This window comes from Oryza brachyantha, chromosome 3 (genome assembly GCF_000231095.2).
Source record: "Oryza brachyantha chromosome 3, ObraRS2, whole genome shotgun sequence".
NCBI lineage: Eukaryota > Viridiplantae > Streptophyta > Magnoliopsida > Poales > Poaceae > Oryza > Oryza brachyantha.
This window is the reverse complement of record NC_023165.2, coordinates 23,964,442-23,987,791: the sequence shown is the minus strand read 5'-3', so window position 1 is coordinate 23,987,791 and position 23,350 is coordinate 23,964,442. Positions and strand designations below refer to the sequence as shown.

The window sequence follows — 23,350 nt, the reverse complement described above, 5'->3', positions numbered from 1 at the left end:
TTAGTACTTCCACTATGGTTTCATCAGCTATTGTGCCCATGCTACGCTATCTTGGTAGTGGCAACAACGGTGCCTTGGTTTCTAGTTTCTACTATGGTCACCAAAAGTCCTCGGAAGAGTCAGCATCTATGAGTAATCTTCATTGATCATCAACACTGCTATTGTAATATGAACATTGTTGATTTGTAGTAAGAAATATGAACAATGCCGACCTGTCTTCCTCTGCTACTGTTCTTTTGGTCAAAAAAGGGAGTTTATATCCATGGCCAAACGGAGAAAAATGACCACATTTCCGTAACTATAAGAAGAGATCATATATGAATGGATAACATAAGCAAAATTTGGTCCGAGTGGATGCAGTAAGTAATGCGTTTACGTCCTCCTGTCATCATCGCTGCTCTCACTGCCATCACTGCAGGTGAAACAGTGAAAAGAAATGGTCAATTCCCTTATCACACCGTCCTATCTTTTAGCTCTGTCTTTTCCTTTATGCTTATGCTTATAAGCTAAATTTGAATTTTAAACCTTTCATTTGAAGTTATTTTACCGTAGTTCTATTTTCCAGCCTTGGTTTTTGTATTGCTAAGAATATGTATATAGAAGTTTTATTTATAAATTATTTTTCATTTGCAAATATGCCGTTCGGATTTTTTTTCATTAAAAAGACAAACAGTCAGCCCCCTATTCTTCTATCTAATTTCAGGCATTAATAAAAGGACAAATCGAACAATCACATGCATCCACAATGGTACGGAGGCACAATTGGCTAGCAATTTCTTACCTCTCCTCTGGAAGCTTAGCAATCTTCCTTACTTCCAAGCCTGTCATGTTCAGGTGCTTTTGAGCAACTGTAACATTGTCTGCCCCTGGAAACAGAACTAGCGACATTAGTTTTTGAGAAGTGCATTAGACACTAACACAAAAGTTCTGGTAAATCATAAGTTTATCACCACCTCACTTGTGTTTACAGATTGTCATCAAGTTGGTATGATATCACAACAGAAGAAATAAATGCAAAGATATATGAAGCACCTTTTGTTAACTGAAAAACATGAAGGGCACAACGCTCTGCTGCGACACGCACAGGCGTGTTCGTATCCTTCAAAGCTTCAGCTATTGCTGGCCCCAGTATTGAGAGATGCGTAGCAAGAGCAGAATTGTTTATCTACAACAACACATCATTAGATTACCAGCATACCCAATCGATAAAAGGTACAAGTGATAATCAAGAAATATATGATCTGAGTATAAACCTTTGCAGCAGCTTTGAGACAAGACAAAGATCTCCTTCTAACTTCACTTGAATCATCGCGCAACGCCAAGACAAGTAACTGGATAAGTTGCAAGGTGCTAGCTTCAGATTGCAACTGGTAGCAGAGTAGCCTCCCCAAAGTTTTTGTAGAGGCTTCACGAACAGGGAACTTCACAACACAGACAAGAGTTACACATAGGGCCACGATTATATTTGCAGTAACTAAGGTCTCCAGGCTGATTCGCTACCTTGTCATCTTTTAAAGAATCTTTTAGAAGATCGACAATAGATGGAAATGACGGCGAACGGCACAACTTTGATGAACAATGCATTGATATTGAACAGAACGTTAACAAAGCACCATGCCTAGTACACCAGTCTGGTAAGGTGCCCATACTCAACAAGGTTTGCACCAGGTCAGAAGTCTCGTTCTCCTCCATGTACTGAAGATACAGGTTACAATACAATTAACGGATGAACAGTCAAAAGAATAAGGAAAAGAACAATGTGTCTCACATATCCAACAATGAGAAGTCATCTAAAAAAGGATAAGCCAATGCTTTATTGAAAAAAAATGTTATTCCTACGAAATAGGACGAGTAATTTGAACAACTTTATGTTCAGACAGGAACATTCATCCGATCATTCTAGGAATTTCATTTTACATGTTACAAGTATTCCCATTCACCACTGATCGAAAATCACAAGAGCAAAATTTATAGGGATAAAAGAAGAGCAAAAGGAACCATACCTGACACAATGTACCAATTGCCTTTGCCGCAGAACTGCGGACATCATCAGCATCAGCCTGAAGTAAATCTTTGAGAAGATCACACCCACGGGATCTGACTACAGGGCTAACACTTTTGCCAGCATGCCTGACAACACCTTTAAGTGCAGAAAGTACACTTTCTTTCACTGAATCATCCCCTGACTAGAAGAACATAAAATTATTTTTTTGCGCACAGCGACAACTTCATCAAAACAGAGGGGACGAGGGGCAGAGGATGAGGGGAGAATGTGAAAACTACCTGCAGCATGGACAACAGGTCGCTAACTAAAGGATCCACTCGTGTGCTAAGTGCACTAAGCTTTCCAAGTGCAGATGCAGCCCTTGTCCGAACAGATCTGTCATTCAAATTTTGTGACAAGTGGAAAAATAATTGAAGCAGCTGCAAAACAAAATACTGATGATAATACCAACCTATTGTTATCCTGCAGACATTTAACAAATGTAGTCTGAAGTTGTGGAAGGAAGGGCTTAAGTGCAAGCCCCCCTTTAGCAATGATGACAGTCAGAGTTGACAGGATAGCTGACTTGACTTGCCATGGGAACCGATCTCCAAGAATACGGATAAGAGGACTATATGAAAAATAAAGGACAGATTAGAGCTTCATGAAGACATGCAAACATATATATAACCAAATGTGAATCGGCCTACAACGCGAGGATAAACAGAAAAGTATTGGATGAGAATAATGCTTAAGCTCCTGTTTGTTTTCACATGTGTCTATTTAGTGCTGTTTGTTCCAAGTAGATATGGTAGATAGAAAAAAGAAAGTAACTTGGTTGGGACAAAGATAACATGAATTGTTTTGTGCTGCTATGTTTTGTTCTTTGAACTAGAAGAGTGCATTTATTTTGGGACAAAGGTGGTACTAATTTATATGCACTATCTAGTGCCAGGAAGCTAATAGTCCTAAGGGACACATTTACTCCCTCCAGTCATAATATCTTTTACCAGATGGAGTACTACTTTGGTGGACAAATTTCCAGTTGCAGAGGGTGGGGCATTAGTTAGCACTTATGTGTTTACATTAGCCCATGTACCAAGGGATGGGATTTACACAGGCAGGTCAGTAATGTACTTTAGGTCTGTGCTTATGGTATAGCAGCAGATTAGTGTGGACATTATAAAATAACATTGCAACACAGACCAGGAGAGGTTTGAAACCTGCCAACGCTACACTTCTAACTAATACTGTACTTGTGGACTGGAGCACCAACAATATGATCACCAAAGTATTATGTTTTAGGTGTAAGGGACTACATCTTGAAAGCATTAGTATTCTAAAATATCAGTGATTTTGCTCGTGTTCGAGTTACAAAATATCTGAAAGAAAAATATACAGGATACACGAATTGTCCAAAACAGGCTAGGCAAAGATGCAATGGAACAATGGAAATTAACAATGTTCTTCACTGGATAAAAATTGAAAATATTGCTTCTTGTTTGGTCTCCTTTTTAAAAATCTAGCTGTAAGTTATAATGTAACTCCTCAATTAATGGTGAGAAATATGATTTGGTCAGAATGAACTCTTGTTAAAAATTCTTTAGCTTGGTCTAACTTGATAGGAGTATGCCAACAGAAATATGTGTCTGAAAGTTCTGACGCTAAGAGATGCTCACGAGGAAAGATGGTATTGTATACATCATTGATCGACACAATATTTATGTTACGAGGAGCTAACTATATGAGCGGCTTTCAGAATGGGGCATTAACTAAAGGACCTCCAACACTGTCCTGTCTATCCATTTTGCGGTTACTGAAAACTAATAGAAGCTTCCAGTAACCCCTTTCAGCATGACAGATGGTGTTATGAAACCCATTAAACCTTATTGGGTTTGTCTTAAACCTAAAGGAGGACCAACATAACGCTCCATAGAAAAATAAAAATAAAAATGATGAAACCACATAACTGAAGCAATTTTGACAAGTCAGTCATACCCTGTAATTGGCACAACAACCTCCTTAAGTGTTTTCTCACTTGTAACGTCAATTAACTCCCCCAAACCTTCTGCTGCCTGTTCCTTTGTCTCTGCTGATCCACTAATCAACCCCTGGAATTGAACAGGAGAGGTATAATGAAATGTACTGAACCCTCAAGACAAAGAAAAATGCAATTCGTTTTTAATGCTTATCAGTCCAGAAATGCAAAATTTGCTATATCAAGAATATTAATATAAAAAATAGTTCTGAAAAACACACCTGCTGAAATATAGGAAGGAAGGGCTGCAGTGCTTTCGGAAGACATAACCCAGGTACAAGAATAGGCACACCCTGAAATTGAATTCCGCTTTTTTGTTAGAATCTACACTCAAAAGCATCTCTGAAGAAATTGTGGCAACATGTTTTTTGTCAAGCTATGAGACAAAAGGGTTGTCACTTATGCACAGCCTAAAGTTTAGAAGTTTGAAGTGAGCACCTTTCTCCTCCTACGTTCTTTATCCCTAGCAGTGGAGACAGCATCGCGTACTAATTTTATATGTGCAGGAAGCTGTTCCTTTGGAACTGAGCCAACAACTCGTGAAAACGCTTCCAAAGCAGCCTGTTGACCATTGTAAGTAAATAAGTCTCAAAAGAGATAACTGAAACTGTACAATGCAAGATGGAAGGTGCTCACTGATACAGTAGCCTTGTCGGTATCACTCAACAAAGTAACTAAGGTGGACATTATATCTGGAGCCTCATCAGCCAAATATAATTTACTGTTTTTAAAGAGGAAACCAATCAGATAGGTTGAGCCACGCCGCATAGATGCCTGCAGGGGGGAATTTTGTTAAAGCCCTTAAATGAACAGAAGGCTTAATATTGTTTCAGATCCTAAAAGGAATTTTCAGATGAACTACCTGACTATCATTGACTCCTTTGAGAAGCTCTGAAATTAATGTTTCAATCCCTTCTTCATCAATAACCAACACAACAGTTTCAGCAGCCTTCCTAGCTGAGTTTTGTATATCCTTTTAAGCACCAAAGAGAGAAACATTAGATTATGAGCCTAGAGAATGAATAATGAATAACATGAATAAGAAATCAGATAAATCAAAGTAAGTTTGTTTTGAATGCAGCTTACCACATCTTCATCATCTATAGCAAGTATCAATGCTGGGAGGACGGTTCCAATATGTGAATTTAAACCTGGCCCAGCTACCTCTGCTAGAGCTCCTAATGCATGTGCATTGAATGAACTAGCCAACAAAGTACAATGCAATATGTGTTAAGAAAAAAAGGTGTTAATGTAAGCATAATTGTAGTAAATTGTGAATATGAGTGGCCCACTCACGAGAGAGGAGGCTGGACTAATTTGGGTAATATATGGGGCAAAACAGCTGCTGTCCTGACACTGTAAAAGCAGAATAAAGGTCAGCATTTTGATGCAATACCAAATCAACATATTCAATTTCATCAGATGAATGAGAATAAAAGGAACCTTAGAATCTGCTTTAGACCATCAAGGGCTGTTGCAGATGTCTCGTCATCTTCCAAAGCCCGTAGCAGAGTGGGGACAATCTCATCAATGGCTTGCAATCCAGCACTCTACACAAAAGGTAAGGTCAACAGGCAAGAATGGCAAATCATCCATAACACAAGAATGTGGTCAGCTGTGATACCTTATACAGAGTACTAAATGCTAATCCTGCAGATTCACGGACCTCTTGGGTGCTGCCACAAATACATATAAGTTAATGAGACTCAACCATAAAACACCAAGGCTCCCATCGTTTTGCAGTTGCATCTGCTTATAAGCCAAATTTTGAATTTTAAAAATTCATTTTGACTCGATTTTTTTGGGGTCACTATGGACACGTATATAAAAGTTTTACCCGCAAATTATTTTTCGTTTGCAAAAACACGGTTTGCTGTTTCTTCCAAAAAAAACGAAACGATGGGAACCCCAAGACTTCACATCCAAGAAGCAAACCTGTCACAGAGAGCTGTTCGGATGGTAGGGATGAGCAAATCCATAAAACTTAGTAGCTGATGTTTTCCAGCGCTACCCATAACCTCACTCAAGCCGATGCAAACACCCTGAAAAGCAAAAATGCATAGCATATTGATCATTTGTAGGATAAGTATGTTCAACAAAATGAACAATCTATAAGATTAAAATTCATAAAAAGTCAAAAACTGATAAGGAAACTGCAGGGTAAAAGACACAATGATAAGGAAAACATAATTCAATGCACCTGATTGTATGGGAATTTTCACTTGTTTCTCTACTATAAGAAATAAAGAGATCATTGTAAACCTCTGTAAACATATTAAGCTAAGAATACATACTTGTCTTCTGCTAGCATCAGGATCCTTGAGTCCTTGAGACAAAATCGGAATAATAGAGGGCAGAACTCTCTCACCAAGCTTTCTTACAAGCTCACCAAGTGATCTCCCAGCAACCTGAAAAATGTCAATACATAGCATAGTCAAAAGTAGAACTCTCCACAACAATCAGACAATATATGGAATAGATCAAACCTGCCGGCGTTCTGAGGAAGATGACGCAAGTGATGAAATAAGTGTATCCATAAGTACAGGCATGATCTCCTTCAGAGTTCTTGGAGTATTTGCTACAATAGTCTTCCAGACATGTAATGCAGCCTGACATTGAAAAATAGGATTAAACAGAATGTTCTTGGAATGCTGAGCAATTGCATATTCGAACAGGCATGGGAAAACATTAAAATATAAGTATATAAAATATAGGGACATACCTGTCGTACAGTCAAGCTGACATCAGAACGAACCATATAAATGGCAGCAAGAACTTCATTCCGTTTCTCCCTTCCAAGTACATCAATAATGGCACGTCCATGAGCCTCAGTGCTAGCACCTTCATCATCGCTTCCACCTTCAAGGATTGCCTTTCCAGAAGTTCCAGCCACCTATTGGGAGTAGCATTACTAGATGGTGCAACCATAGAAAAGGTGAAAACTGAATGGAGAGAGCTACATAGAAGAGGTATGAGACCTTAAACAAAAGATCACCCAATAATTCAACAGAACTCTGTCGAATACGCCAATTATCACTGAATATCCCATCCTCAATAGCAGGAAGCAACAAAGGTAAAGACCTATTTAACATATAGAAAATGTCATCACATATCAATAGCATTGTAAGAAAATGAGCAGCAAACTAATCCAAAACAGGAGAGCATACGTTGTAGCATAATGTTCCACAAATACATGACCAGCAGAAAGTGCAGCATCGCGGACAGATTCATTCTCATCAGCAAGTCCTGACAGAGGTAGATAATTAGAGAACCAATGTGATCAGAGCAGAGATAAAGTCCAACTGTCTTACCATCTAATATAGCAGGAAGAACGACCTGTAGGTAATTTTGAAAAACTCCACCCAAGGACTTTGGCAAATACTATAAAATATATAGTAGTTAGAAACCATGCAACATTATAGGTGACATATCAGTATGAGAAAAATATAGAAATCAAGGGGTAAATTACACGGAAGAGTGTTAGGTGCCCATCGCGAACAGAAGCCTTCTGATGGGAACAATTCCGGATGATATCAGGAAGAATTTGATCAAAGTAATCTTTTCCAAGAGCAGCTAACACCTGAAAATTGGCACTAACTTTAGTGTGATTATATATTAACAGACAGTGTGCTGATCGCACAAGATATTTATGGCCTAACAGATTTTTTTATAAAAAAGTTTCCATGGAACATGTTAAGATAATAACACTTAATTAGGAAACCTGAACGGAATTCAAGATGCAAGTCAGTTTTGTTAAATCATTTTTCCACGTTGAAGGATGTCAGAAAAGTGTGAACCTATGCGTAAATTATAAACAGATTAGACATTAAAGAACTGAATTCTATTGGCAACAAAAACGTTACATACCAGTTGCAGCAGGCATGTTCCTGCACGGTTAGGCATTAGATGGTGCATTAAGCGGCTGAACTACCTTGGGTGGTGTTTAGTTGATACTTATAGAGTCTAATTATTACGTAACACGCGTGCTAATTTCTTGGATTTGGTTAGTTGGTTGGACCTAGGCACCGCCTAGGCCCCCACTAGGCACTAGATGCCACCCACTCGTCCGACTAGCGCCTAGCACCTTCTTGAACCATGGCAGCAGGTGGTTCCAAAAGAGTACAAATAAATTCGAGCCATAAAACGCATTCTATTAAGTATAAAAAGGTTACACCACAAAAGAAGCACATATATCTTAAAGAAGGAAATAAAATAACCTCGCTTAATCCTTGAGCAGCTCCTGACCGTTCAACATTACTACTATCAGATTTGAGTGTATCTAATAGCCATGGCACAAGGTCTGGGAAAATTTCTTCACCCATTCCTATTATAAGAGATCCAAGAGCTCGAGCAGCAACTGCCCTGACTTCTGGTATAGGATCCACCAGAACCTACAAAACATTGTACAAAAGATGTAAAGAAAATCAACTAATGGTTTGCTATTAGCACTTATTCCCTTCGATAATTTGTGCCATAATAGGGGCGGGTAGAAGTACCTTCTTTACTTCAGGTAGGAGCAACCCTATGTAAGGAATCATATCCTTTGGTTCTGTAACTAAAGAAGACATGTTTCCAACTATTTGAGCTGCCTTTTTCTTGGTATCAACACCTCTCTCCCTCAGCCCCCTATGCACAATAGGCACCAGCAGTGCAAGTGATGGTGCATCTATTGAATTGATGAAAGTTGTCTGCCAAAAAAAAAAGGACATATAAGGTAAAGATAATAAATAAAAAGTTCCTCTTACAAAAGCAGTATGACACTAGCAGCCAAAATGTGTAAAGAGAGAGAGGGAGGGAGGGGGAGAGATAATGTTATCTCAAAGCCTACTGTACCTGAAGAAGGATGTCAAGAGAATGTTTAGTGTGGTTATTTGGATCAGTCAGAGCTGCCAGAAGAATAGGAACAAGTGCAGATATCTCAGGATTCTTTATGACACTTCCAACCTGGAAAAGCAACATAACGTCCATTGGAATGAGGCATGAACATCTCAGTGTTTAAGTTAAATAATGCATTACCTCCTGAAGGGCTGTCTGTCCTGCTGCTTGGACTTTAGGATGTGTGTCTGTCAATACCTGACAAAGAGACAGAATAATATAAAAAATCACATGCTAACGATAGAATATAAAATGGCATGAAAAGCATAAATACCACATGACATGAAAATATATACGGAGCTTATAAGCTCAACATACGGATTCCATCATATATTCATATACATATATACCTCTGTAAGTTTCGGAACAATCTTCGGAAGACACTGTGATAGCTGCTGAGGAGCACAATAGGCCATAGCACCAAGAAGTTGAACACTGCTTTGCTTAGTTCGCCATGCTTTATCTTCTAGGCCCTGGAAGACAGTTATCCACATATCTATAAATAGATCTGCTGAAGTTCACCTTCAAAGAAATAAACGTGGCTGCATATCTGATTTTTTTTCCAGATGGTATCTTAACTATTAAATCAGAAAAATTGTGTATAGAAACTCATAGAAACAGCATAAACACTGGAAAGAAAAAAAAGAAAGGAACTAACAGAATACTCCCTCCTTTCCAAAATATAGCAACCTGGTACTAGGAGATGGACAACTTTTCTCTAGTATCTGGTCTCTAGTTGATTAATGAAGTGTAATGTAAAATCCCAGGCTTTGCAATTCGTTCCAAGGAACTCCAGTTTTGGGGTCAAAATGTTTCACAAACCTTCATATTTATGCAAAATACTTCATATTGTGTGATTGCTTGCAACTAGTAGTTTTTGGTGCTAGATGGCCTATATATTCAAATCAAATTAAACATTGAAAATAGTAGAACACATCAAGTATATAAAATCGCAGAAGGTTAGGTAAGTGGATTGCAATAGCAAGTGAACAACTGTACAAATATTGAACAAGGAATCGATAAGGCACAATAACTTCAAACATGACATGCACACCTTAAGAAGTGAAGGTAGGACAAGCTTCACACCATGGCCTGTAAGCTGGGACATCATTGCCCGAGCAGCACATTCAGCTGATTCACGCACTGCCAGAACTTGATCCGAGAAAGATACAAGTAGCAATGGTAGCATTTGAATGATATACCTGCAAGACAAGGATCACAGTGAAATGTTTTGGATCAAACAAAATTTACATTAAATGGTACCGCACTTACGGCTCAAATAGTTTGCCAAGCTTCTCACACAAGCACTCAAATCCTAGTAAAGCTCCTTCACGAGATTTTGCAGAAACTCTGGGAATGGAGAGAGTTAGTGTCACAATTTGTTGTCAAAAAGGACAGAGAATCCACCAAAAATGTATGAAGCATTGTACTCCATCCATAAATGGAGGGAGTATAAACCTATCATTGCAAAAGATGCATGAGGGCAGTCACATGTCTACATTATGCTGAATTTAAGTCAATTTTTGGAGCAAATAGATTCCACAGGTTGAATTCTCATAGGAATCGGGGAAAATCATCACACCCAACCGGACCTTAAGGTATTAAGGGCAAAGGAAGAGTTTCTCAACTACTGAGTAAATGGCACAACGACAAGCATCATAGCATCAAATTCTCAAATGCTCTAAAAGTAACTAGAAAATAGAGAGAAAAGAGATAATTTCAAAGGGCCTAAAGTACATTAGATAATATATGATAAGGTTGTATGCCACATGGTGAATGCAGAAACTAAGCTTAGTAAGTCCCTCATGTCCAACTGGTGGAAGAGTTAACATAATAGCAAACCTGTCCTCCAAGCCTTGCCGCAATGTTGCAGCAACACCATACTTCTTCAAGGAAGAAATTCTAAATCCTTTAACCACACCAGCAAGGCCAAAGGCTGCACCACGTCGTTCACCATACTTTTCACATTTCATCATCCTATCTAAAAGTCTTGATACAAGAGCTTGGGCCTCATCCTGGTTATAGAGAAGTGCACATTATAACAACAGAAAACAGAAAAGGAAGAAAACGTGACAAGGTTGAGTAGTAATAACAAATGCGGGGATATAACTGATAATGCTACACAACTCACTTGTTTTGAGACCATTAGTGGAGACAAACAGTCTGATACAGCCCTTTGAACTGCCTCTGATGGGGTGTTCAGTACGTCTAACAGCTTCTCAACAACACTGTGGACTTTAGGATCATCCTGTTACATAGTTTGATAGACGTTTAAGGACATGGCAGTATCATATACAGATGTCATTTAATTAAGGACAAGTCAGCCTGTAATAACCATAGAATCGGTAAATTTATGTACCTTTGATAGATGTTTTGCAAGAGCACCGGTGAATATCACAACACCTTCCCTGACAAGATCATATTTTTCCTCATCTGATGCCTAAAAACACATGAGAAACACAGGATAATGCATTATAGTATTATACTACAAGTAAGCAAATCCAACAGCTTTATCATCAACATAAAAAGTAACGAGTAAATTGCATTGTGGGTGAAACAACTTAACAGATGGGCATGAATTAGTACAAGAACTTGCAAAACGATCAATTCGGTGCAACAACTTGGCAAGTGGTTGCTAGCTACTATAGAACTTTCAAGGTGATAAATTTGGTGCAACTTGGCAAATGGTTGCTGGTTAGTATAAGAACTTGAAAGGTGGTAATTTGACTGAAACCAACTGGCGGGTGAGTGTATCTTTATGCCCAAAAGGCGCCACATGGCATTATATGACAGATAAGCAATGATTACTTACCAAGTAAGACGTTGAGGCCACAAGATTAATTGCATATACCTTGTCTATGTTGCTTGATTAATTTGTGGTTATATTTCACAAGGACCTTATATATTGGTGACCTGCAGATCTTAGTTTACATAACCTAGCATATCATCACAAAAATAACCTTGTGTCATTTAGCTCGCATATTAGCTAGCGAGCACTGCTGCATGTGTGGATCATTGGGTTCATCGCTTGCCATGTTAGTCTGATAATGCGGCTCACAGTCCTCCATGGAGCCTCGTAAGGGCCTATTCAGTTTGTGGGAAAAACAAATGATTTGGATTCCTAAGGATTAATTCCTATGAAGGTCATTTGGTTTGTAGGAATGAAGTATAGGAAAACCAAAGGAAAATTTCCATTCCTACAAGTTGTAGGGAGAGAACATAGGAAAATTTCCATCCACCCAAAACTCTTGAAAAATTCATATGGATTGATGTGGGTATGCATTTCTATTCCTCCACTTTTCCTACTCCTATGGGTTGAAATTCCTCCAAACCAAATAGGCCCTTAGTGATGAATGCACCCCTTTACCAAGTTGTTGCTCTGGATTGATCAATTTGCAATTTCTCGTACTAGTTTGCACCCACTTGTCAAGTTGTTACACTCATCTGATCACTACACAAATTCTTATACTACCTCTGTCCCATAATAACTTCATTTTTCGATTTCTATGTCCAACGCTTTGACCATTCATCTTATTTGAAAAATTTGTATAAAAACTTAAAAAAATTAGTCACGTATAAAGTACTATTTATATTTTACCATCTAGTAACAATAAAATTATTAATCGCAAAAATATTTCAAATAAGACGAAGAGTCAAAACATATCTAAAAACTGGAAAATGACCTTAATATGAGACGGAGGCAGTACTAAATTGCACCCCCTCACTGAGCTGTTGCACTAGCGAGTAGTGATGCAATATACTCGATTGTAACAGAAAAAATATTAGGGTGACTCACCTTTTTGTTCAAGTAGCTCTCAAAAATAGGAAACAACAAAGGGACATTTTCCTTTCCATGTTTATCAATAATAAGGATTCCAACGTTAATCATTCTACCACGGACATCCACACTAGGATCAGCCTGTAAGTTCAATATGAGGCATTAACAACTCAATGCAAGAGGCATAAAAGTTGAAATCCATATAATGCAGTAGGAAAGCATTTACCAAGGCACGTGATATGAGAAATGTCATAACAACAGGAAGATCCTTAGAACCCAAAACATCTGCAAGCGAATGGAGAGCTAATGCAATACCCTGTCTTCCAAGCCAATGTGTATCCCCAAATTCAACTCCAGGACCAAGATCTCGGATGTACAAAGAAAAAAGAGTAGAAAGTGTATCCTGCCATAATACCAAAGAGTAATCATAAGGTCCCTCCCAAAGCAACAAGTATTCTTTAGTCAAGATAGTATGCATTGGTGCCTTTTAATATTTTGCAGCTAAACAAACAAAATGACGTTAGTACATACATAATGCAGAAGGGGGGATTTGTACCATTGGAAACTTACTTGCATTTTATCAGGGTTTTCATCCAATGCAGCAGCCAGAGCTTCAGCTGCAGCAGCTCGAACATTGTAATTTTTATGGGAAAGCGCATCAAAGACACCAGAATAATCAGTAAAAATATCAAAACCAAAGCGATCCCATAACTCCTCTGCTAATTCAGCAACCACCTAAAAAGGCACATGCACCATAAGTACAATAAACTAACCAGATTATTAAAAAAACAGTCAGAAGATCCAAATCAAGGATGTAAAAATATTAAAAGAACATAGTTCCATGAAAAATATAGTTGGAATGTTACCGACCTTTTCTGGATCATGTGCAGCAATCCAGAGGCTCGTTGATACTTGTAAATCCCGTTGTACAGAGTGGCTCGGAATGCACTTTATAGCAGTTAAGCAGGCAAGCCTAACATGCACTTCTTTTGCATATACCCCAACAAGAGCCTATGTGAAGAAGAGATTCAGAACACAACATTATTTGAAACAAATAACCCTGAGAAATGAACAGCAAATAATAACCTGTGCCAAATCATTGCTTTTTAGACCCAGACATAGCTCATTCAGCATGGGACCAACAGCAGGGTGATAAGCAGGAACGGTGCTTAACACATGATAAAGAACCTAACACAAAGATAAGAAAGGTCAGTTCATAATAGGGGTGTTAAGCAATTCAAATAATACAGTACAAAAGAACTAAGAATGTTTAACTGATAGCATCCTAGGTCGAGGAAGAGGTAATATTGGATCTAAATGCATGGCTAGTATCTGAAGCACATCGTCATGAAGGCATGTCTTTTTTGTAGAAAGAAGGATCCTCTCCATTATCTGAACAACAAAAGGACAAGTTAATGACAGCAAATAAAGGGAAGATAACAAAGAAAAAAGGGGAGGGTCAAAGTTAAATTTTATCGTTGTACTATAGGAGTAGTGATAAAACAGAAGACATACAGGAAAGACAAAAGTAAATGAATCTGCTGGAAGAGGCCCTCCTTTGCATGCAACTGTCAGCCCAGTTACTATTTGCTCAAAGAGGCCAGATGATGATTTCTTCTTGCTATCTTCTTCCACAGTCACAGGCATCAGGTCCATAACAATTTCAAAATCATCGACAGCAATTACACGAATAGCAGCAGCAATTTCAGGTGCCCAATTGCAAAGAGGCGGTGCTGTGCAACGTGCTAGGTTCAACATTGCACGAAACGCGGAATCACTTACTATTGGAGAACTTAGCAACGGTTCAACATAATTTACCTGCATGGAACACCATCAAGTATTAAATTAAGACCCATATATGCTTCTTAGATGCTGAATGACCAAACAGCTATGTTTTAATTGCATATTTGATAGTCAGATCATTACCCAGGTCCAGAGGTCCATTTTTCCAAGAATATCTATATGAAATATGCACACCTCCTCACAAAAAAAAGTCACTTCTTTTACTTCCCAAAGTCAACAGAATGCTATTTTCTACACTCCTTTAAGAGAAGGTAGTGGTGGCAGCAGTGAATCTGCTACCCCATCTACTCCCATCGTAAAATTGGCAAATTAGCCCCTTGAACTTCTTAATATTGAGAAAATCAAATCTAAATGGCCTCATATAAAATCAAATTTAGGGGAATATTCCCTATAGAAAAAGATGGGTAACACATTTCATGGAAAAACATATTTTATTTATTTTAGGCAACATCACAACATTTGTTTTATCAATGGCAAAGCATGGGCACTCGGCTAGTAACTATTCCCTCCGTTTCATATTATAAGACTTGCTAGCACTACCTAGATTCATATGTGTGCTAATAAATCTAGACACATATACAAAAACATATACATTGATAAATGGATGAATCTAGGCAAACCTAGATATGAAACAGAGGGAATACTAAATTTAATTGTCATGGTTAAAAAATGTATTATTGTGAAAGTATTTCACATAACAAGTATATCCATAACATTTTATATAGCCAAACTATTTTTTAGAGAACCTTTGATCAAAATCCATAGTTTGACTGCATGCATTCTAGGGTGATTTTTTTCTGACCAAACTAGTACTGTTGTTGCAATTAGAAAAAACGTAGTGGAAAAGCCATCCAATATGACTGCAAACTTCCCACTTTATAGTCACACACAGAGAGTAAAAAAGGGTGATAAGGATGCTAACCAGAGAAGGCAATTGGCCATGAGTAAAGATAGGGTTGGCAATAGCCAATTCACCCAGAGTGTCCAGCATCAAGGAGAGATTCTTCTGCACATGTCCAATCTTCTCACGCACAGATGCTTCCTCTTTCATAAGCAAATCTCTGGCCTCCTCTTTGGCAGTCTTGGCCTTGTCTGCTGGAGCTGGAAAATTGCATGGAGAAATTTTAACCAAATAGTGGTACACTTAATCTCTATCAGAACCTTAGCTTATCGTACCAGTCTTTTTTGTAGATTTCCCTGTCTCTCTCTTGCCAATGCTAGAGGACTCTCTCTTGTCAGTCTTTGCGGGGGCACCAGATCGAACAGAGTCCTATAGTATACTCCATATGAAATGCAGATTAGTTGTTATCTATGAGGAAGATGCTTACAGCTCTCACAGCATCATTTGCAATAAAACAAGGCATCACAATACATTGAGTAAGCTATATTTCATCTGCCATACATAATTCTGGTCACAACCAGAGATTGAAATCTTGCCAGTTACCAGTCGGTTACTGGTCCTGAGCAGCCAATTGGTACCCATTATACCAGCCAGAACAATTCAAATTCAGAATTTAAATTTCAAATATGAAAGCTCCCAAACTGTGCATTTTCCTTCCAATGTCATTCATAGGTACATTAAAGTATTTTATATGCCAGATCTATGAAAAACTACACATCAGCAATGCCAAAGTTTGAATCCAATATTTTTTGAATTCAAGAACCAGTTCCCAACAATTACCAGCTTTTGAATTAAAAAAATAGATTCCAACTTTAACCTATTGGTTAATGGTTTTTAGGAGAAACCAGTATTTTTGTTCTGGATGTTACTCGAACCTGGGTCACAACCTCACGAAGTATCATATTCTACATTCCAGAAGTAATGTAAAAAATCATGCTCCAACTAAATAAGAAAAGACAGATTGTACAGAAATAGTTCTACTGTTCATTTCTCTTGCCCAATAGGATATCTTTTTTTTTCAGGGTGTCAAGAATAAAATATTACCACATCTTGATCATCATATGCACGAAAACGGCCCTTCGCAAGTTTTGTATTTTTGGAAGCAACAGCCTCAGCAACATAAATTCCTTGCTCGGTTGACAGCTGCCCCTCTGGAGTATAGAATATCTACATCAGGGAGACAATAACTTCTAAGCATAAGTTCTTACAGTAGGAATAGAAGCCATTTTAAAAAGGCACAAATATTATTAACGTTAGTACATACAAACTTCTCCAAAAATGTGGACATCTTAAGAAAATATGCTACACATATAGTTGCAGTATGATAGAAAAATATAACCATTCTTGACATGTCATGTCAATACTTAAACTGACTACAGACTGTGACACTAGGGAGCAGATGCAGTAATATAGTTCATTTCAATAAGATATGAGGACCGAAAAAGGTCACCTTAATATCATTTTCAGAGAAACCATCATGCAAAGTGAGATCTGGAAGCCCTGTGAAGTGCTGTGAAGATAACAATATGCACAAAATATTAGAAGAAGGTATTGCAAGTTTGAATTGAAATATGGAGAAACAAACCTTCTCAAACTCTAGGAATGCATCATTGGGTGTTATTGTCATCAGTGTTGATAATGAATGTAGTGCAGCACACTGAATTTGTTTGTTGGAACTAAATAAACCATCTGACGAAAGTAATTCCTGAAAGGAAAAACTACCAGTAATCAGCGAAGATAATACCTTTTTATAGCTAGTGCATGGGAAATTGTAGGTGGCAAATAAGATTAGCATGATATAAGTAGACACAGCGATCTGAGAGACTGAAACCTGAGCATCTCAAAATCAAGATAGTTGAGATTTGCTCGGGACCACCATGAATTCAATCGTTGTTCCTTTTGGCTATTGTTATTTTACTATATTTTAATTTTTTCATATATTTTTAAGTAGTTGTTTTACTATATTTTAATTTTTTTCATATATTTTCAACTAGTTAGTGCTACCTATGTCCCACCATAAATGCCATTCTAGAATTCAAAAGGTAAATTGGTATGGAAGGAAAATAACATAAATGCCCCTCATTAAATGAGGGTTGATTGAGAATGGGAAGGGTGGTTGAGGATAAGATGGGGAAAAATTGAATGAGGGATTGTTGGACCTTGGGAGGGAAAGTAGTACCCTAGATGTGCACTCTTTGTGGGACAAAATTTGAATCCTAGAAGTGCGCTTATTGTGGAACAGAGGTAGTACTAATATTCCAAACATGTGAATCCATTACCAAGATATACTGGATTCTGGACCACCGGAAAATAGCATCAAAGCCACCCACAAACTATATATAAACAAGCGCAACCTGATCTTTCTATGAGTAGGTTTAGAAGAGCCTCTTGAAACCAGTAACCAGGCAAGGCTATCACTGATGCAAAACAACCAAATCCTAGTATGTACCATGTGACTACAAATAAGAATTAAAAGATCATAAGTACGCATTCAGCTGCTTTCGTTATAGCATATAGTACGAATTACAGTGGTGGCATGGCCTAATATCTTCCACTGCCACTATTAAATAGTAGCACACATTAACATGAAAAGAATTACAAAAGCTGTCAGGTATCATGTTTCAAAATGTAAGAATTACCTTGCAGATAACTGAAATGTTGGGAGAAATTAATTCAATGAAGAATATCTTCTGTTGTTTCAACCTTCTCTGCAACCTCTGGAATAGAACGAGCAAAACAGTTAGGGACAGAAAAATGTGGACAGAAGACAGCTAGCAAGATCCAACCTTCCAAACACCAGAAGAACGATCTGAGCTGGAAATACAAGGGTGGTGGGAGCACAATAGAAGTTGAGAATATGATATCGGACTATGGTCAACTGCGTAAGGTGCAATCAACAACAAGCACTTGACGAGGACCTCAGTAGATGGAGTGAGTGGTAATTGTGAATCAGCAGTGTTATCTGTATCACTGATTGAAGGAGATGTATTAGGATATATTCGAAAGGTTCAAGTCAACAAATAATATGAAAACAGCCTGAAGCTGATGCCTTATTATAAGGCGCAATCACTTCAAAAGAAGGGTTAGGAATTGAGGATAAATAAGCACTACTCAATCACCGATATACAAAGAGAAGATCATAAATAAGCATACCTTTGTTTCAAAATAGACATTCTCTCTCCGACTAATGACAACCAATTTGTAAATAAGAAGAGAAGCTCTTCAGCTAAGCCACTAGAGCTTGAGAGGATTTTTTTGGTAGCATCAAAAGACATCTTTCTGACTTCCCAACTTGGATGGCAAACTAGATATATTAGCACCTGTGCCAGAAAAGCAATGAATTAATGCACGGACTAATACATACTTTAGAGGCAATAATTTTCTTATATTAAAAATGCAGAATGGACCTATCAGGAGCTTAAAGAGAATTTGGGATAAGCAAGTCAAACTTGACAGTTGACGCAATGTTGCCATATACCCATAATACATACCTGCAGTAATGACTGCACGGAAAAAAACTCTTCGACCCTGCAGTTTAAAACAAGTGTAAGTTAAGGGGGGAAAGGCACTAGTCCAACCAAAAGGCCAATTTAATAATCATAGAGCTAGATCAAAACCGGGAAAGATGCTCCACAAGCAGTGATTGAAGAAGATCCACAATGGTTAAACAATCCTCATCTGTGAGTCTGGAAAACTGCATAAGATAAAATTACTTTAAAATATTTACAATGAAGCTCCAATCATTGTGCCTAACCACCAGTGTATTTGTCTATTCGATAACAATTATTAACTTATACTCTTCAAGCATGTTCTTATAATGAAAACACACTTCAGAATGTAGCTTCACATTACAAAGAAGAACAGAGTGGAATGCTGAAGTATATCCAGTTGCTATGACAGTGGACAAAAGTAAACTGTGCAAACTACCTAACGGTATATGCAATAAACCAGTCATGCATATGAGATGCATAAGCAGTCTGGATCATTTGGCAAATAACAAATGACACTTGAAATCTGGTATTACCAACTGGACAGAGATGAACGAGGGTTCATTTTGAGCAATTAATATCCAGAGCTTCTCCTTTAGAACAGCAGCATCTGCATATATTTAAAGGTATGTATATATAAGAAACTGATTCTTGATAACTTAAACAAATTGTGCGCTTGGATTTTGGAAGAAATCACACACAAACCTGCTTTTGTATCAATAGCAGCAAGCCTTGATATAGAAAAGAGAGCATAGATTCCATCCAGCCGCTGTGTTGCCTTTGTAAAACCAGTTTTTGACAGCTGTATTAACTGATCCAACAAAGATGTAACCTGCATAACAAGTCAACAGCATATTTATCAATAACTATAATGCATCAATTATGTCATCTGCCTTGCAGTGACTCTTGCGGGAAAATGAAAAACTCACTTGGAAGATGGCTCTTTTGTAGACAATAAATTAGAAGTAACTCTTACCTTAGTCAGTGAATCGGAGTTTTTGCATATGGCTCGTATTAATTTTAGATGCCCCTTTCTTAAAGTGTCTTTCTCTTTCAAACCTGCAGCTATAAATGGAATGACATCCGGTTGGACAGTTTCAGTTGATACCGAAGCCCAGGATCCCAAAGCTGAGAGAACTGCCAATTTCACTTCTTCAATACCTAACATAAGATAAAAGAGGTATGAATTGATGCCCTCAATGAAGGTATGAAGCTTAGAGTGGGAAACTTGAGGCTTACCATCATCCTTGTAGCACGTTATAAGGAAACTGGACAAGGTGGGAGCTAGTTTGCTTATTTGCTTTGGAGGCGATCTTGACAACTGCTCCAAAGCATTTATCATTCCAATTCTCTGGTATGGAAGTGATAATTTGCCCTCTGAGCCTGCATAACCAAAAGCTTGTCAAAGAGCTGAGATTTCAATGCCAATATTTATAGTGAGTTAAAACCACACTGTAGATAGCAAAAAAGGCCCACAAAAAACATGATAAGTCAACAGGTATCAGAAAATAGAAATATGTTTCTGCATGTTACAACCTCCTAAAATTGCTTTAATAGCATTGAACATGGAAAGTAGAGTGTCTGGATCACTGGACTTCCCACTTAATGTTCCTATAGAACTCAAAGCAATAATCCTCCTCTCTTCAACTGAATGCCGAGCCTGATGCAGCACAACTGGCATAAACTCCATGCAATACTTGCTTAGGTCTAAACGGACTGTATATAGGAGATATCCAATAGATTGCAGCACGATCTCAGGATTTCTTTTCAGCATCCTTATGCATGACGGGACAACAGTGTTTTTAAAATCCTCATGTCCCATATCTGAAAAAAGAGGCTTAAAAGCTTCACTCGATGCTTGTGATGGCCGGTCTTTTGAACCCAAGACGGTTTTGACATACAGATCAAGGAACATTGGCTGAAAGTAATCAGATTGTCAGAACACATGAACAAAATTAAACAGAAAGATTAGGTTATAATACTATCTAATATTCTTGAGGTGGTCAGAGAAAATGCATGGGTGATAAATGACTGAAAATCGGTGATGCGCTGGGTTCAGTGTTTTACCTTGTACTCAGCATATAATGATGGTGAAGTTATGGTGAAGTCCAGTATTAGATTTAAGAATGCAGGAGAGTCCCTGACCAGAATTCTTGAATCTCTGACCTCATCTATGTACATGTTATATGCTCCAATAGACTGGCAAATGAAACCAAACAAAATTATCAGAAAGCAATTCAGATAATCCTGTATACAGCAACTGTTCACTTGTTTCAAACAACTATTACCTCAGAGAAAAGACGGGTAAATAGTTGTTTGCAAGTCCGTCGCTGACGAAATGAGCCATCCATCAGGACTTGACATAACACTGCTTGTGCATTGGCAAGTCTAGAGAAACCACCTTTTGAAAGTGTGGCAAACTGGCTCCATCTCAGAAGATAGCATGACCATCTGAGAAGCTTGAAGCATGCAAGAGGACTTGTAACCTTCATATTCTTTTCCATGGACTGAACAAGTGAAGCAGCAAAGGGCTTCATGAAAGCAGATTCACCAAGAGTCTGGATAACCATATCATCAACCGCTTTTCTTGATGCCCGATCATCATATATAGGCAATGTCTGGAAAATGAGATCAACTAACAATGTTGTATCTGATGGTGACTCTGCAGGGGAAGAAAATAATCTTTAGAAAAACAGCTTTACATTGATCTTATACATGGAATGGTGTATGAAATGAAGATGTATCAGTCAAATCCGCATCAAGGAAAGCATGTGTTTGTGTGTGATGTTTACTTCGTGATGACGGTGGTGGTGGTGTGGGGATCTAGATCTATTTAATCGGTTCAACAGGTTTGGTTTGTTTGCAACAAGATTTTCTAGGGAATCATGATAGTCATAACATAAGCGTGACAAGTGCTAAGACATACACTATATGGTAGCAGAAACCATCGGTTGTAGCATCATAATCGTTGGCATATTCAATAAACATGTGAAATATGTTGGGCATAAAGGGACAAATTGCTAGTAATCTAGTGCAGCACCAAGAAGCATGTGTCTGCGTCAGGAATGCATGTACAAGCTGAATAAAATTACAATCCCAGTACAAGCAGATGTTTCCAGGGAGGCTCAGATTACACTAATACATCAGTGAACTTAATCACTTCTAATAATAAAAGCTTGCTCAAATAGTAGAAGGGTAGGATGAGTTCACACGAGTGAACTTCCCTTGCATTCAGGACTATGCGCCATGCAATTCAGTCATAGTTGCAGATCAAGTCAACATGAGATTAAAAAAAAAAAACAATGTTGATCTGTGGAACCACTTGAAAGCAAGCAGACTTAGCTTCACATGAATGTATACGAGCACAATTTATCCTGGTTCAAAACCTTTACACAGATGCCAGGACGACACAATAGCAAGCAACTCCAGAAGCTACCCAGCTGCTTAGTGCTGACCTACTAACTATAATTTCAGCAACTAAAATCACACTACAGATCGCATGGCACAACACGAGCAGAGGATGCAACAGAGGAGTAAAACCAAGCATTATTCTCAATATACAGTGCGCACCGGATAGCGAGCACATTCGCGCATGAGTGGAGTTAACGAGCTACGATCCGCTACAAGTAACACGGAATTGAGCAACCACACGAACAAACAAACGCACAACGCGGGACGGGGAGACCCAGCTCGCACAAATCAAAGCAAATCCGCCGTCAAGAGCCCGACATTTTTTCTCGATCGCGGAACGCCCCCCGCTGGCAAAAGGAGGAGCACGGGAGCCAGCGGAGGCGCACGGGGAGACTAATCTGCGGACGGAAGAGGGGCAGGCGATCCAGGCATAGGGGGGGAGCGGAGCCGACGGGCGGCGTCGATACCTGATGCCTTCGCGAGGATGTGAGGGAGGGTGTGGCGGAAGAGGCGGAGGCGGCGCGTCGTCGAGGAGGTGGAGACCTCGGCCGCGGCGGCGCGCAGCACCTCCTCCGCCGACGCCTCCTGCGCGCCCATTCCGCGGAGGAGGAGGGGAAGGGGGGCCGCTGGTGCGGCGGCGGCGGCGGCGGCGCGGGGAGAGCACGAGATGGACTTAAGCGAGTGGTGTGGTGTGGTCTTTTGCTGCTGCGGCGGCGGGGCGGAAGGTTGGGGGGCAAACGCAGCACAGGGCTGAGGACGCCCAGTTGCTGGGGTTTAAGTTTGGCAAGCCATCTCCGGCTGCTACGTGGGGCCCTCGTGTCAGGGTCGAGATTGAGAGCTCTTTTTCACTCCTTTGTGTTATTATTATCTTTTGTGGGTCCGGTTTGTAAGTGGCTCATTTGTGATTGGTTGGTTCCTACTGTAGGGCGGGGGCCCACTGCTCAGCAGTTGTTGATGGAGGTGTAACTTAGGGTTGTAAATGAGTCTATGACTATTGATTCAGTGAATCCATTTGACAGGGCCGCTTTGATTCGGAATGACACTCACATGTGCATGTTTGTTCCGTTTGTAG

The 23,350-nt window shown here is 39.0% G+C and overlaps 1 protein-coding gene across 1 annotated transcript; it reads right to left on the bottom strand.

Annotated features, from left to right (window-relative positions):
- Positions 1-107: 107 nt before the first annotated feature.
- LOC102718446 (protein ILITYHIA) lies at positions 108-23,001 on the bottom strand. Its single transcript, XM_006651695.3, has 60 exons — positions 22,746-23,001; positions 21,156-21,529; positions 20,935-21,066; positions 20,404-20,785; positions 20,107-20,250; positions 19,844-20,028; positions 19,573-19,699; positions 19,404-19,477; positions 18,997-19,073; positions 18,871-18,907; positions 18,533-18,699; positions 18,166-18,349; positions 18,019-18,096; positions 16,965-17,084; positions 16,830-16,889; positions 16,424-16,546; positions 15,655-15,748; positions 15,401-15,579; positions 14,191-14,493; positions 13,951-14,067; positions 13,762-13,863; positions 13,546-13,686; positions 13,246-13,410; positions 12,902-13,078; positions 12,694-12,816; positions 11,257-11,337; positions 11,029-11,145; positions 10,740-10,912; positions 10,170-10,247; positions 9,952-10,099; positions 9,248-9,370; positions 9,039-9,095; positions 8,856-8,966; positions 8,519-8,710; positions 8,240-8,413; positions 7,492-7,602; positions 7,334-7,403; positions 7,190-7,268; positions 7,001-7,103; positions 6,745-6,915; positions 6,509-6,631; positions 6,317-6,430; positions 5,958-6,064; positions 5,647-5,698; positions 5,466-5,572; positions 5,319-5,378; positions 5,109-5,223; positions 4,885-4,995; positions 4,659-4,796; positions 4,461-4,583; positions 4,244-4,315; positions 3,983-4,095; positions 2,457-2,615; positions 2,284-2,380; positions 2,004-2,186; positions 1,501-1,695; positions 1,254-1,421; positions 1,033-1,165; positions 782-866; positions 108-412 (listed from the first exon to the last, which is right to left on the bottom strand). Exons 1-60 carry the CDS (start codon positions 22,873-22,875, stop codon positions 373-375), a joined length of 7,878 nt encoding a protein of 2,625 aa, XP_006651758.3. The 5' UTR covers positions 22,876-23,001; the 3' UTR covers positions 108-372.
- Between the last annotated feature and the right edge of the window lie 349 nt (positions 23,002-23,350).